Here is a 16,408-nt window from a genome sequence, read left to right on the forward strand (position 1 = left end):
TGGGTCCAGCCCTGCCCCACCTCTAGCCCTCTCTAACCCTGTCCCTGGGTCCAGCCCTGTCTCTAACCCTGTCCCTGGGTCCAGCCCTGCCCCACTCCTAGCCCTCTCTAACCCTGTCCTTGGGTCCAGCCCCGCCCCTCTCCTTGCCCTCACCCTCGCCTTGCTCCACCCTTCCCATGATTCTCAGTCTCTATAAGACTAGCCGTCCAGCAGCGACAGTTTCCTGTTCTCTCTGACTCTCCTCTCCTCCATCTCTCTATCCACCTGTTTCTCTGTCTGTCTGTCTGTCTGTGGATCTCTGAGTGACAGCCATCATGTTCGTTGCTCCACCTGGCTACCAGCCCGTCTACAACCCTGTGAGTAGCATGTCTCCTTGTCTAGTGCATATAGATATTATAGATATTGTCTGGATCTACCATTCTGCAGGGTTGGGGTCATTTCCATTTCAATTCCAGTCAATTCAGGAAGTACACTGAAATTCCAATTTCAATTCTCTTCAATGCTTGGAATTTGGTTTACTTTCTGAATTGACTGAACCCCAACCATTGGCTGTCTGTATGTAACAACCGTCTTCATTTATTTGTTTTCACATTTTTACTCTACCTACTTCAAAAAGTTTGCAGACTGCCTTGCATCTATACTTGTGTATAGTTGTTGAATTGTTATCACTGTGTGTTGTGTGCAGTGTATCCCCTATGTGGGGCCGATCTACGGCGGGCTGAGATCAGGGATGTCTGTTTACATCCAGGGAGTCATCCCCCACAAGATCACCAGGTGAGACTCACAGCCTCTGAGGATTGGAAGTATGTTACACATATCAGATTGTAACGTTTGAAGGGCGACAACAAGGGAATTTTGTTTACACGTTCTTAAATTGTGGGATCTGTATCAACGATGATGTGCTGGACACAAAATGATATTGTTCTTCGCCTTATTGTTTTAATGCGAATTAGCGTTTGATGGATTACAAAAAAACAACAACCTAGTATTGCATCATTGCTTGGTGGGTTGAGTATTCCAAAACAACCAGGTGCCCTTGGAGAGGAATAGTTCCAGACATCCTAACCACTAATAGGTGGTCAGTCCAAGTCCAGGCGCTCTTGTGGGTTTGAAAGTTTAAAAGCCTTTAATGTGTGGGCTAAGTCACTCTTAAAATGCACCAGCACGTAACGGCTAACGCCTTCATCAACGTGTCGGATACAATGTGATGGAGAAACAATTATATAGCCACGACACACCTGTGTCAGGTGATCACAGGTAATTATATAGCCACGACACACCTGTGTCAGGTGATCACAGGTAATTATATAGCCACGACACACCTGTGTCAGGTGATCACAGGTAATTATATAGCCATGACACACCTGTGTCAGGTGATCACAGGTAATTATATAGCCTTGACACACCTGTGTCAGGTGATCACAGGTAATTATATAGCCTTGACACACCTGTGTCAGGAGATCACAGGTAATTATATAGCCTTGACACACCTGTGTCAGGAGATCACAGGTAATTATGTAGCCTTGACACACCTGTGTCAGGAGATCACAGGTAATTATATAGCCTTGACACACCTGTGTCAGGAGATCACAGGTAATTATGTAGCCTTGACACACCTGTGTCAGGTGATCACAGGTAATTATATAGCCTTGACACACCTGTGTCAGGTGATCACAGGTAATTATATAGCCTTGACACACCTGTGTCAGGTGATCACAGGTAATTATATAGCCTTGACACACCTGTGTCTGGTGATCACAGGTAATTATATAGCCTTGACACACCTGTGTCAGGTGATCACAGGTAATTATATAGCCTTGACACACCTGTGTCAGGTGATCACAGGTAATTATATAGCCTTGACACACCTGTGTCAGGAGATCACAGGTAATTATATAGCCTTGACACACCTGTGTCAGGAGATCACAGGTAATTATGTAGCCTTGACACACCTGTGTCAGGTGATCACAGGTAATTATATAGCCTTGACACACCTGTGTCAGGTGATCACAGGTAATTATATAGCCTTGACACACTTGTTTCTGGTGATCACAGGTAATTATATAGCCTTGACACACCTGTGTCTGGTGATCACAGGTAATTATATAGCCTTGACACACCTGTGTCAGGTGATCACAGGTAATTATATAGCCTTGACACACCTGTGTCAGGCGATCACAGGTAATTATATAGCCTTGACACACCTGTGTCAGGAGATCACAGGTAATTATATAGCCTTGACACACCTGTGTCAGGAGATCACAGGTAATTATGTAGCCTTGACACACCTGTGTCAGGTGATCACAGGTAATTATATAGCCTTGACACACCTGTGTCAGGAGATCACAGGTAATTATGTAGCCTTGACACACCTGTTTCTGGTGATCACAGGTAATTATATAGCCTTGACACACCTGTGTCTGGTGATCACAGGTAATTATATAGCCTTGACACACCTGTGTCAGGTGATCACAGGTGATTATATAGCCTTGACACACCTGTTTCTGGTGATCACAGGTAATTATATAGCCTTGACACACCTGTTTCTGGTGATCACAGGTAATTATATAGCCTTGACACACCTGTGTCTGGTGATCACAGGTAATTATATAGCCTTGACACACCTGTTTCTGGTGATCACAGGTACTTCCTCTATTGGCCACTAGGGGCCGGCATAATAACAACACAGTATATCTTAAGCAAAAAAGAACAGAAAATGAACTATTTACAATGCATACACAGGAAAAATACATTTTACACTAGGCAGATGGTGGAATAATGGACGTTGTCATTAAATAACCCACAGAGTGTAGTTACTTGTCTGGCTCTAGTAGGTTATCAGATGATGACAACTGAAACTAGAAAACTCTCTCATTCCAGCTATGCTCTGAACAAAAATAGAAACGCAACATGTAAAGTGTTGGTCCCATGTTTCATGAGCTGAAATAAAACATCCTAGAAATCTTCCATACGCACAAAAAAGTTTATTTCTTTCAAATTTTGTGAACAAATGTGTTTACATCCCTGTTAGTGAGCATTTCTCCTTTGCCAAGGTAATCCATCCACCTGACAGGTGTGGCATATCAAGAAGCTGATTAAACAGCATGATCATTACACAGGTGTACCTTGTGCTGGGGACAATAAAAGGCTACTCTACAATGTGCAGTTTTGTCACACAACACAATGCCACAGATGTCTCACGTTTTGAGGGAGTGTGCAATTGGCATGCTGACTGCAGGAATGTCCACCAGAGCTGTTGCCAGAGAAATTAATATTTATTTCTCAACCATAAGCTGCCTCCAATGTCGTTTTAGAGAATTTGGCAGTACGTCCAACCAGCCTCACAAACGCAGACCACGTGTAACCACGCCAGCCCAGGACCACATTCACCTGCGGGATCGTCTGAGACCAGCCACCCGGACAACGAATGAAACTCTGGGTTTGCACAACCGAAGAACTTCGGCACAAACTGTCAGAAACTGTCTCAGGGAAGTTCATCTGCGTGCTCGTCGTCCTCACCAGGGTCTTGACCTGACTGCAGTTCAGAGTCATAACCGACTTCAGTGGGCAAATGCTCACCTTTTGCTGTCCACTGGCACGCTGGAGAAGTGTGCTCTTCATGGATGAATCCCGGTTTCAACTGTACCGGGCAGATGGCAGACAGCTTGTATGGCGTCGTGTGAGTGAGCAGTTTGCTGATGTCAACGTTGTGAACAGAGTGCCCCATGGTGGTGGTGGGGTTATGGTATGGGCAGGCATAAGCTACAGACAACGAACACAATTGCATTTTATCGATGGCAATTTGAATGCACAGAGATACCGTGACGAGATCCTGAGGCCCATTGTCGTGCCATTCATCCGCCGCCATCACCTCATGTTTCAGCATGATAATGCATGGCCCCATGTCGAAAGGATCTGTACACAAATCCTGCAAGCTGAAAATGTCCCAGTTCTTCTAAGGCCTGCATACTCACTCCAGACATGTCACCCATTGAGCATGTTTGGGATGCTCTGGATCGACGTGTATGACAGCGTGTTCCAGTTCCAGCCAATATCCAGGAACTTCGCACAGCCATTGAAGAGGAGTGGGACAACATTCCACAGGCCACAATCTACAGCCTGATCAACTCTATGCGAAGGAGATGTGTCACACTGCATGAGGCAAATGGTGGTCACACCAGATACTAACTGGCTTTCTGATCCACGCCCCTACCTTTTTTTTTTTTAAAGGTATCTGTGACCAACAGATGCCTATATATATTCCCAGTCATGTGAAATCCATAGACTAGAGCCTAATGAATTTATTTCAGTTGACTGCTTTCCTTACATTATATTTTTGTTTATGATGCAAATCTGCTGCAGTGGGGGGAGTGCTCCACCCCTCTTCCTCCTGAATGTACCAAGTGTCTAGTTACAATGACTAATGTACGTTGAAAGAACATTCTCTGCCTCTCAGCCTGCTGACTATGTTATAACAAGGAGGTTTACCCTTGTGCTATCAGAGAGAGGGCAAGGCACAGGCGCACACACACACACAGGCACACACACACATACACACACACACAGGCACACCTTTATCAGAAGTGCATCCCTCCTCTGTGTATTTTTCAGACAACAGTCAGTCCTATCAGTTATGTTAGAACACAATGAGACCTTAACAGTAAGAGCCCTTGGTGTGGTATATAAAGGGTCATTCCAGGAAAAGAGTGCCTTTTGTGTCCCTTTGATATGTTCAGTAGAAATTGTGCACCAACATTGAATTTTAACAGCCTGTTAATATTAAATTAAGTGCTCTTTAATATACACCACACGGAGGAGTCAGTAAATCTGATTTTTAATATGAATAAAGGCTTGCTAATGTGCCAAAGTTCTGCATTTTGCCATGTCCCTCCGTCAACCCCATGTCACTTCTAGGAAGATTTTAATCCCAACATTTCTCCAAGTTTCACCATCATTGAAAAGCCCTAGTTATTTTGTTGCTTTGACATTTATATAATGTGATTAGTGCTTTATTTGTGTCTGTCCCTCAATCATGTTACGTGAACTGAACTCTCATTTTAACAGCGTGAAAGTATTCCTTAATTATTATTATTTTTAAATAATCATAGTTCTACTCTTTTTGGCAATTTTTCTGGTGTTTTGTGGTGGAAAACTGAGCGGAAAGAGCATAACACGTCATCCCTGTTTTTTTTGTGAAGCTTGCATTCAATTGCCACTTCCTGTTGCACACAACAAGATTCCATTCCCCCTGTCACAAGGGGATTTATGGCTGATTTAAGATGAAGTCATCAACCCTGATACGGTCAATCCTGTTATGGTCAACCCTGTTACTTTATTTGGCACTTAATGTTAACCTCTACGGGATCGGTGACCCTTATACGGGACGGTTGTTGCTCAATATGCAATATGTGACTAGAATGGTGATGTAAACAACAGCCAACTTTCCGGGACATAGACATGTCTTATAAGGGCAGAAAGCTTAAATTCTTGTTAATATAACTGCAGTGTCCAATTTACAGAAGCTATTACAGCTAAAAAAAAAATACCATGCACCTCTGAAGGTAAATAATGTACTTACATTCAGTAATCTTGCTCTGATTTGTCATCCTGAGGGTCCCAGAGATAAAATGTAGTGTAGTTTTGTTTGAGAAATCAATTTTTATATTCAAATGTAGGAACTGGGTTCTACAGTTTGACCTCTGACTCCACACCCACCCCGCCCGGCCACCTAGATGTGTGAGGGTTAGTGTCTTTTCTGTAGGGAAGCTAATGATCCGTCATTTATGACATTCCTGGGAGTGTGCAAACTTAAATTTTGTATTACCATAGCATTTTTGTATGTTCTCTATAGTTATTGACTTGAAAACCAATTCAGCACATTTGGGAAAACTCCTGGCAGATTTGATACAAAATGTTGTGCAGTGATGTAAATCTTCACTGGTCAGTCTGAAACTTTGCACACACACTGCTGCCATCTGGTGGACAACATTTAAATTACATCTAGAATCCCCCATCACTGTCTGGCCTTTCTCTTGCATTTCAAAGATCATGCAACCATTTTTTTAATAGAATACGCATGTTTTTTTGTTTGTATTATCTTTTACCAGATCGAATGTGTTATTCTCCTACAAAAATTTCACATTTCCACAAACTTCAAAGTGTGTCCTTTCAAATGATATCAATAATATGCATATCCTTGCTTCAGGTCCTGAGCTACAGGCAGTCATTTTAGGCGAAAATTGAAAAAAAAGGGTCCGATCCATGTAACGTAACCAGGAAAAACTTTAGGCCTTAATTAAAATGCTCTGGAGTTTTGTCTGGTCAGCTCTAATGGTTAGGAAAAACTCAAGACCTGTGTTACCGGTGTTACCTGTTTCCGATCTGTTCATTCTATGTCCTCTCTAGGTTCCACATTAATCTGCAGTGTGGGGAATTTGAGGGCAGTGACATCGGCTTTCACTTCAGCCCTCGCTTCAAAGGCTGGGACAATGTGGTGTTCAACAGCTGCCAGGAAGGGGAATGGGGTTCAGAGGAGAAGACCCACAACATGCCTTTTAGCAAGGGAGACGCCTTCGAGATGGTCATCATCATCAACCAGGAGGGTTACCAGGTCAGATATAGATACTATATAGATATAGATATAGTAATATATACTGTATAGATACTGTGTAGATATAGTAATAGATATAGATGTAGCTATAGATTCTGTATAGATATAGATACTGTATGGATATAGATAAAGATACTGTATAGATATAGTTATAGACTGTATCGATATAGATATAGAGACTGTATAGATATACAGTGGGGGAAAAAAGTATTTAGTCAGCCACCAATTGTGCATGTTCTCCCACTTAAAAAGATGAGAGAGGCCTGTAATTTTCATCATAGGTACACGTCAACTATGACAGACAAATTGAGGAAAAAAAATCCAGAAAATCACATTGTAGGATTTTTAATGAATTTATTTGCAAATTATGGTGGAAAATAAGTATTTGGTCACCTACAAACAAGCAAGATTTCTGGCTCTCACAGACCTGTAACTTCTTCTTTAAGAGGCTCCTCTGTCCTCCACTCGTTACCTGTATTTATGGCACCTGTTTGAACTTGTTATCAGTATAAAAGACACCTGTCCACAACCTCACAGTCACACTCCAAACTCCACTATGGCCAAGACCAAAAAAAAAAAAACTCAACTCACATGTGACAGACGTGACAGAGTCTGGAGACGCCGTGGAGAACGTTCTGCTGCCTGCAACATCCTCCAGCATGACCGGTTTGGCGGTGGGTCAGTCATGGTGTGGGGTGGCATTTCTTTGGGGGGCCGCACAGCCCTCCATGTGCTCGCCAGAGGTAGCCTGACTGCCATTAGGTACCGAGATGAGATCCTCAGACCCCTTGTGAGACCATATGCTGGTGCGGTTGGCCCTGGGTTCCTCCTAATGCAACACTATGCTAGACCTCATGTGCCTGGAGTGTGTCAGCAGTTCCTGCAAGAGGAAGGCATTGATGCTATGGACCGCCTGTTCCCCAGACCTGAATCCAATTGAGCACATCTGGGACATCATGTCTCGCTCCATCCACCAACGCCACGTTGCACCACAGACTGTCCAGGAGTTGGCGGATGCTTTAGTCCAGGTCTGGGAGGAGATCCCTCAGGAGACCATCCGCCACCTCATCAGGAGCATGCCCAGGCGTTGTAGGGAGGTCATACAGGCACGTGGAGGCCACACACACTACTGAGCCTCATTTTGACTTGTTTTAAGGACATTACATCAAAGTTGGATCAGCCTGTAGTGTTGTTTTCCACTTTAATTTTGAGGGTGACTCCAAATCCAGACCTCCATGGGTTGATACATTTGATTTCCATTGATAATTTGTGTGTGATTTTGTTGTCAGCACATTCAACTATGTAAAGAAAAAAGTATTTAATGAGATTATTTCATTCAATCAGATCTAGGATGTGTTGTTTAACTGTTCCCTTTATTTTTTTGAGCAGTGTAGTAATAGACTGTATCGATATAGATTGTGTATGGATATAGATACTGTATAGATATAGATACTGTATAGAGGTAGATATACAGTACCAGTCAAATGTTTTAGAACACCTACTCATTCAAGGGTTTTTCTTTATTTTTTACTATTTTCTACATTGTAGAATAATAGTGAAGACATCAAAACTATAAAATAACACATATGGAATCATGTAGTAACCAAAAAAGTGTTAAACACAAATAGCCACCCTTTGCCTTGATGACAGCTTTGCACACTCTTGGCATTCTTTCAACCAGCTTCACCTGGAATGCTTTTCCAACAGTCTTGAAGGAGTTCCCACATATGCTGAGCACTTGTTGGCTGCTTTTCCTTCACTCTGCCGTCCGACTCATCCCAAACCATCTCAATTGGGTTGAGGTCAGGGGATTGTGGAGGCCAGGTCATCTGATGCAGCACTCCATCACTCTCCTTCTTGGTAAAATAGCCCTTACACAGCCTGGAGGTGTGTTGGGTCATTGTCCTGTTGAAAAACAAATGATAGTCCCACTAAGCCCAAACCAGATGGGATGGCGTATCGCTGCAGAATGCTGTGGTAGCATGCTGGTTAAGTGTGAATTTAATTATAAATAAATCACAGACTGTGTCACCAGCAAAGCACCCCCAAACCATAACACCTCCTCCTCCATGCTTTACGGTGGGAACTACACATGTGGAAATCATCCGTTCACCCACACTGCATCTCACAAAGACACGGCAGTTGGAACCAAAAATCTCAAATTTGGACTCATCAGACCAAAGGACAAATTTCCACCGGTCTAATGTCCATTGCTCGTGTTTCTTGGCCCAAGCAGGTCTCTTCTTCTTATTGGTGTCTTTTAGTAGTGGTTTCTTTGCAGCAATTCGACCATGGAGGCCAGTTGATGTTGAGATGTGTCTGTGACTTGAACTCTGTGAAGCATTTATTTGGGCTGCAATTTCTGAGGCTGGTAACTCTAATGAATTTATCCTCTGCAGCAGAGGTAACTCTGGGTCTTCCATTCCTGTGGCGGTCCTCATGAGAGCCAGTTTCATCATAGCGCTTGATGGTTTTTGCGACTGCACTTGAAGAAACTTTCAAAGTTCTTGAAATGTTCCGTATTGACTGACCTTCATGTCTTAAAGTAATGATGGACTGTCGTTTCTCTTTGCTTATTTGAGCTGTTCTTGCCATAATATGAACTTGGTCTTTTACCAAATAGGGCTATCTTCTGTATACCCCCCTACCTTGTCACAACACAACTGATTGGCTCAAACGCATTAAGAAGGAAAGAAATTCCATAAATTAACTTTTAACAAGGCACACCTGTTAATTGAAATGCATTCCAGGTGACTACCTCATGAAGCTGGTTGAGAGAATGCTAAGAGTGGGCAAATGGTGGCTATTTGAAGAATCTCAAATATAAAATATATTTTGATGTGTTTAACACTTTCTTGATTACTACATGATTCCATATGTGTTATTTCATAGTTTTGATGTCTTCACTATTATTGTACAATGTAGAAAATAGTAAAAATAAAGAAAAACCCTTGAATGAGTAGGAGTTCTAAAACTTTTGACCGGTAGTGAGCAACTATGCTGTGTAGTTATATATACAGGGAACTGCCAACATAGTGGAAACACTTGAGTAAGTGAGATTTTACAAAGTATATTGAAAGCAGGTTCCTGTGTTAATTAAGCAATTAACATCCCATCATGCCTAGGGTCTTGGATAAACATGCTGGGCAGGCCATTATTTTGGCTACCATGGCTATGCCCCCATAGGATTACAATGCCCCCATCCACAGGGCACGAGTGGTCACTGAATGGTTTGATGAGTAGGAAAATGACGTGAACCTTATGCCATGGCTGTCTCAGTCGCCAGATCTCAACCCAATTGAACTCTTTTGAGAGATTCTGGAGCAGTACCTGAGACAGCATTTTCCACCACCATCAACAAAACACCAAATGAAGGAATTTCTTGAGGAAGAATGGTGTCGCATCCCTCCAATAGAGGTGTGGTGGCCCAACTCCCTATTGAGTTGTGTATGGGTTAGGGTTAGTCCATTGTTGTGTATGATCAAATGAGCTGATGTGTTTTTCTGTCGTAGGTGACAGTGAACGGGCGAGACTTTCATATGTTCATGCATCGTATTCCAGTTGAAAGAGTCAATGCCCTGCAGATAGGAGGTGACGTTTCCATCCAGACCATCAACGTCATCGGGGTGAGACTGGGGCAGGGGGGCAGGGAGCAGGGGGGCGGGAGGGTAGGGGCAGGGGGCAGGGGCAGGGAGCAGGGGAGCAGGGGGGCAGGGGGGGTATGAGTAGGAGCAGGGGCAGGGAGCAGTATTTTAACCCGCTTCAGGGTAGAAGTTGCCTTCTGTTGCCCACAAATCTAGGGTCAGCATACCCTTCCCAAATCCTACAGGGAAGATAATTGCTCCATCATCTGTCATTTGTATGTTAATTAATTTGTTCAAAGCTTCGGGCAGCAGTTGCAACCAAAACATGGGATGAGAGAACGGGAGAGAATTTAAAAAAGAAAATAATACATTTCTCAATAGTCTTTGCTTTTGCCCTTCTGTGTGCCAGGACACACACCACACACACACCACATATACACCACACACACACACACACACACACACACACACACACACACACACACACACACCACACATACACCACACATACACCACACACACACCACACACACACACACACCACACATACACCACACACACACACACAAGAGGACAGATGTAGCTGTGTATCTGGAATAAGCTGTGTATTCTTCAGGGAGGAGGAGGAATGGGAGGTGGATATCCTACAGGTGGAATGGGAGGAGGCAACATGGCGGTAAGTATATATATATATACACACTGTACATTTATCAAACCCACTATCTACCAACTGACCATACAGGACCACTGGAGGGCTTAGCACTGTATGTGTGACGTAACTGTACACAGAGATATATATATATACTCATGAGTCTGTGTCTTAGTGTGTCATAAACTCTGGATAACATTTGGTGTGTTTCCCACCATCAACAGGGAGGATATCCTGCAGGGGGATATCCAGGTGATCAAATGGGGGTAAGTTGGTACCACACTTGGTTACCTGTGTCTGTGTCATCCAATACCATTACATATATATATATTTGTATGTCTGTCAATGCTTATCAGGGAGGATACCCCCAGGGTGGAGGGTACCCCCAGGGTGGAGGGTACCCCCAGGGTGGAGGGTACCCCCAGGGTGGAGGGTACCCCCAGGGTGGAGGGTACCCCCAGGGTGGAGGGTACCCCCAGGGTGGAGGATACCCAGGTGGCATGGGGGTAAGTCTGTTCTGTTCTCTAATACTTCACTCTCTACTCCTGAGTGGCGCAGTGGTCTAAGGCACTGCATCGTAGTGCTAACTGTGCCACTAGAGATCCTGGTTCGAATCCAGGCTCTGTCGCAGCCGGCCGCGACCGGGAGACTCATGGGCGGCGCACAATTGGCCCAGCGTTGTCCAGGGTAGGGGAGGGAATGGCCGGCAGGGATGTAGCTCAGTTGATAGAGCATGGCGTTTGCAACGCCAGGGTTGTGGGTTCGATTCCCACGGGGGGCCAGTATGAAAAAATTTGTATTCACTAACTGTAAGTCGCTCTGGATAAGAGCGTCTGCTAAATGACTAAAATGTAAATGTAAAATGTCTCACCCACAGGGTGGGGGTCAGTACACTATCACCTGTGTGGTTGTAACAGTGGGAGGTGGTATGGGGTCAGTACCGTCACCTGTTGTAACAGTGGGAGGTGGTATGGGGTCAGTACTGTCACCTGTTGTAACAGTGGGAGGTGGTATGGGGTCAGTACTGTCACCTGTTGTAACAGTGGGAGGTGGTATGGGGTCAGTACTGTCACCTGTTGTAACAGTGGGAGGTGGTATGGGGTCAGTACTGTCACCTGTTGTAACAGTGGGAGGTGGTATGGGGTCAGTACTGTCACCTGTTGTAACAGTGGGTCTTTATACAGGATGGTGGATAGTTCTATATCAGTTAGTAAATAAATGACTTAACATGACACGTATGACTGACAGCTGTTTACTGGTGTGATGTGTGTGTGTTTGGTGTGTGTGTGTGATGTGTTTGGTGTGTGTGTGATGTGTTTGGTGTGTGTGTGTGATGTGTTTGGTGTGTGTGATGTGTTTGGTGTGTGTGTGTGTGACGTGTTTGGTGTGTGTGTGATGTGTTTGGTGTGTGTGTGTGTGATGTGTTTGGTGTGTGTGTGTGTGTGATGTGTTTGGTGTGTGTGTGTGTGTGTGATGTGTTTGGTGTGTGTGTGTGTGATGTGTTTGGTGTGTGTGTGATGTGTTTGGTGTGTGTGTGATGTGTTTGGTGTGTGTGTGTGTGACGTGTTTGGTGTGTGTGTGTGTGTGTGATGTGTTTGGTGTGTGTGTGATGTGTTTGGTGTGTGTGTGTGTGACGTGTTTGGTGTGTGTGTGTGTGTGTGACGTGTTTGGTGTGTGTGTGATGTGTTTGGTGTGTGTGTGTGTGATGTGTTTGGTGTGTGTGTGTGTGTGTGATGTGTTTGGTGTGTGTGATGTGTTTGGTGTGTGTGATGTGTTTGGTGTGTGTGATGTGTTTGGTGTGTGTGACGTGTTTGGTGTGTGTGTGTGTGATGTGTTTGGTGTGTGTGTGGTCAGGGACAGGGATGTTACCCTGGTGGAGCTGGAGGAAACCTGCCGGTCATGGATGGACAACCAATATACAACCCTGTAAGTAACATCTCTGTGAGTCAGGATGGATTTGTTTTGTCCTAAGGATACATATATACAGTATACACTACATTCTGTCAGTGAACTGACTCCTGTCCTGTGTGTCTCAGCCTGTCCCGTACTCCAGCATGATTCCAGGAGGGATGTGTCTTAAGAAGACCATCGTCATCAGAGGCATGGTGCCTCTAGGAGCTAACAGGTCTGTAGTACGCTAACCCCTATCCCCTAACCCCTAACCCCTAACCCCTAACCCCTAACCCCTATCCCCTAACCCCTATCCCCTATCCCCTAACCCCTAACCCCTAACCCCTATCCCCTATCCCCTATCCCCTAACCCCTATCCCCTATCCCCTATCCCCTAACCCCTATCCCCTAACCCCTATCCCCAACCCCTAACCCCTAACCCCTAACCCCTATCCCCCTAACCCCCTAACCCCTATCCCCTAACCCCTAACCCCTATCCCCTATCCCCTAACCCCTAACCCCTAACCCCTAACCCCTATCCCCTAACCCCTATCCCCTAACCCCCTAACCCCTAACCCCTATACCCCTAACCCCTATCCCCTAACCCCTAACCCTAACCCATCAGAGGCATGGTGCCTCTAGGAGCTAACAGGTCTATAGTACGCTAACCCCTATCCCCTAACCCCTAACCCCTAACCCCTATCCCCTAACCCCTAACCCCTATCCCCTAACCCCTATCCCCTATCCCCTATCCCCTAACCCCTATCCCCTAACCCCTAACCCCTAACCCATCAGAGGCATGGTGCCTCTAGGAGCTAACAGGTCTATAGTACGCTAACCCCTATCCCCTAACCCTTAACCCCTAACCTCCTTACCCCTATCCCCCTATCCCCTAACCCCTAACCCCTATCCCCTAACCCCTATCCCCTAACCCCTATCCCCTAACCCCTAACCCCTATCCCCTAACCCCTATCCCCTAACCCCTAACCCCTATCCCCTAACCCCTAACCCCTATCCCCTAACCCCTATCCCCAACCCCCTATCTCCTATCCCCTATCCCCTAACCCCTAACCCCTATCCCCTATCCCCCTCTAACCCCTATCCCCTATCCCCTAACCCCTATCCCCTAACCCCTAACCCCTAACCCCTATCCCCTAACCCCTATCCCCTATCCCCTAACCCCTAACCCCTATCCCCTAACCCCTATCTCCTATCCCCTATCCCCTAACCCCTATCCCCTAACCCCTAACCCCTAACCCCTAACCCCTAACCCATCAGAGGCATGTTGGTTCTAGGACACGCAGGTCACCCGTGATACAAGTCAGTATTCAATGTCTATCCATGTCTGATGATGTCAGGAGATGACATGGAAACCGGCCACTAGGATCAACAGTGAGTCTGCCTCTGATTCCAACTGTCGCATGTTTAAATCCAGCGATTGAAAGTTGTTATTGATATTTTTGTTTTAAGCCTATCCCAAACCTTCACACCTTACCTTAACCATTCGGAGTTAATGCCTAAACGTAACCTTAAACACTTCGAAATTTGACATTTGGAACAACTTCGAAATTTGACATTTGAGAAACATGGATGAACGTCTAATTCTGACGTGAGACTGTGAGAGCTAGTAGAGGAGCTACCAGGTCTGTGGGTCCTCAGCCCGGTCTCAGCTCGGTCTCAGCCCTTCCCCCAGCTATAGAAATATTGCTGTTGTATTATGCCTGTGTATTTTACTGCATGTGGGAGTGTAGACTATATGTTTACCGGTGGGCCTGTTCTGTTGTGTTGCAGGTTCTCTATAAACTTTATGGTGGGCGGCTCGCGGGACATAGCGTTCCACATGAACCCTCGTCTACAGGAGGGAGAGGTGGTGAGAAACAGTTTGATTGGTGGGAGCTGGGGCATGGAGGAGAGAGAGATCAGCATCAACCCCTTCCAGGCGGGACAGTACTTTGACGTGAGTACACAAAGCCATGGAATCTCACTTTTGTCAAGGTTCACAGGCATGAGATCTATGGACATATAATTGATGTTGTCAAAGATGACAACATTCTGACTCGTTCCTCAGTTACTCCACTCTCTCTGTTCCTCTGTTCTCAGGTTGCTTATTCATTGCCCTTTTGGCTATCTGTGTCAAGCTAGTTTTTTCTAGGTGAAGACCACTAACATGAACTATTTTGACTAGGGCCTATGGGGTGCGGAGATGAAATGTCTGGGACATATATCAAATACAAGTTCAAAGTCAGATAAGTGTCCTTCTGTTGTCATCACACTCATTCCTTTTTTTTCTCTCTCTCTCTCTCTCAGATGTCTATCCGTTGTGGGAACCAGCGGTTCAAGGTGTTTGTGAACGGGCAGCACATGTGTGACTTCTTCCACCGCTTCCAGAACTACAGCCAGATAGACACCCTGGAGCTGGAGGGAGACGTGCAGATCTCATACGTACACTTCTGAGCCAACACACACACAATACTACACACACACACACACACACACACACAATACTACAGACACACACACACAATACTACACACACACACACTCACACACACACTCTGGATGTTCCACCATGATTCAACATTGTACCTCTGTAAGCAGGTTGTTATTAGATGTTTTAATTTGATCCTAAGAGAGAGAATCAAAGTAATCAAACTACTTTAATAAAAATAAATATCATACCCAAAACCTGGTACTCCTAATTTCATGTAGCACATTGCGGTAATAGAACATAGAGAAATATAATCACCACAGTGGTGTAAGGAATGCACTATACACATTTATTTCTTACAAAATAAGTATACAAATCTGTTTTAAAATCAACAATGAGTATGTTTACTACTAATGCACACTCAATAAATTATAATAATTAGATATTAAACTGATTATGTCAGTAGGCTGAGTATGGAAATAGTCATGTAAACACCTTTACTCTGCTTATCTTAAATCAGCGTGAGGTCATAATGGAAGTAAGCACTCGCCAATTAAAACACCTGAGCAATTGTTCGAATTATTAGGAAACATGTAAACAGCTTTAATCGGCGTTCCAGTGGTGTATTTGATTCAGCACCGGGTAGCGCTAGCTTCCCTCTAACGCACGAGTGAAGTGAGTTCGGAAAAAACGGTTTTCACATAAAACTTTATATGTCCGAACTCAGAATCAAATAGTCTTCGCAAAAATAGCATAGTCACTGTGGTAGAACGTTTATTTTGATTGCCGATTTTTTTTGCATTTATCAAAAGCCTGATTTCAGATGTGTCCATGTAAACAGGATGATTTGGGAAAATCGTTCTTCTTGCAACGCATGTGAAGATTTTAAACAAACTATTATATTAACCTGACTATCCACTATGCATGTAATCACATGTAACCGTGCTGTCATCATCATCGTAACACATTCTTCATCTCCCAATCAGATACATGGAAACCAATGAGCATCATTTAAACCAATCTGATAAATGGAAACCAAAGATTATCATTTAAACAAAACCAATCAGATCACAGAATACTGGCTCTCTGGAAGAAAGGCACTTTGTTCCAGCTGTATGAGATGCTAATGGTTGGTTTATACTTTGTTTATCGACGTGTCTGTAGACAATTAGAATGTGACAAGTATCGCTGGTCAAAACTACATTTAATTTATACTCATGCCGACTTTTGGGTAGTGTCCTTGTAGC

General features: G+C 44.4%; 1 protein-coding gene across 1 annotated transcript; it reads left to right on the forward strand.

Annotated features, from left to right (window-relative positions):
• The first annotated feature begins 205 nt into the window (after positions 1 to 205).
• On the forward strand, positions 206 to 15,410 carry LOC121567832 (galectin-4). Its single transcript, XM_041878152.2, has 10 exons — positions 206 to 356; positions 686 to 774; positions 6,406 to 6,610; positions 10,123 to 10,236; positions 10,811 to 10,870; positions 11,068 to 11,109; positions 12,698 to 12,769; positions 12,880 to 12,968; positions 14,525 to 14,690; positions 15,041 to 15,410. Exons 1-10 carry the CDS (start codon positions 315 to 317, stop codon positions 15,185 to 15,187), a joined length of 1,026 nt encoding a protein of 341 aa, XP_041734086.1. The 5' UTR covers positions 206 to 314; the 3' UTR covers positions 15,188 to 15,410.
• The last annotated feature ends 998 nt before the right edge of the window (positions 15,411 to 16,408 follow it).

Source organism: Coregonus clupeaformis, chromosome 6, assembly GCF_020615455.1.
Source record: "Coregonus clupeaformis isolate EN_2021a chromosome 6, ASM2061545v1, whole genome shotgun sequence".
In the NCBI taxonomy this organism is placed as follows: domain Eukaryota; kingdom Metazoa; phylum Chordata; class Actinopteri; order Salmoniformes; family Salmonidae; genus Coregonus; species Coregonus clupeaformis.

Excerpts from the sequence above, each read along its gene's own strand:
- LOC121567832 (XM_041878152.2), top strand. The coding sequence starts at position 315 with ATGTTCGTTGCTCCACCTGGCTACCAGCCCGTCTACAACCCT. Across the intron at positions 357-685 it reads ACCAGCCCGTCTACAACCCT|TGTATCCCCTATGTGGGGCC; the intron begins GTGAGTAGCATG and ends TGTTGTGTGCAG. Across the intron at positions 12,969-14,524 it reads GTGCCTCTAGGAGCTAACAG|GTTCTCTATAAACTTTATGG; the intron begins GTCTGTAGTACG and ends GTTGTGTTGCAG.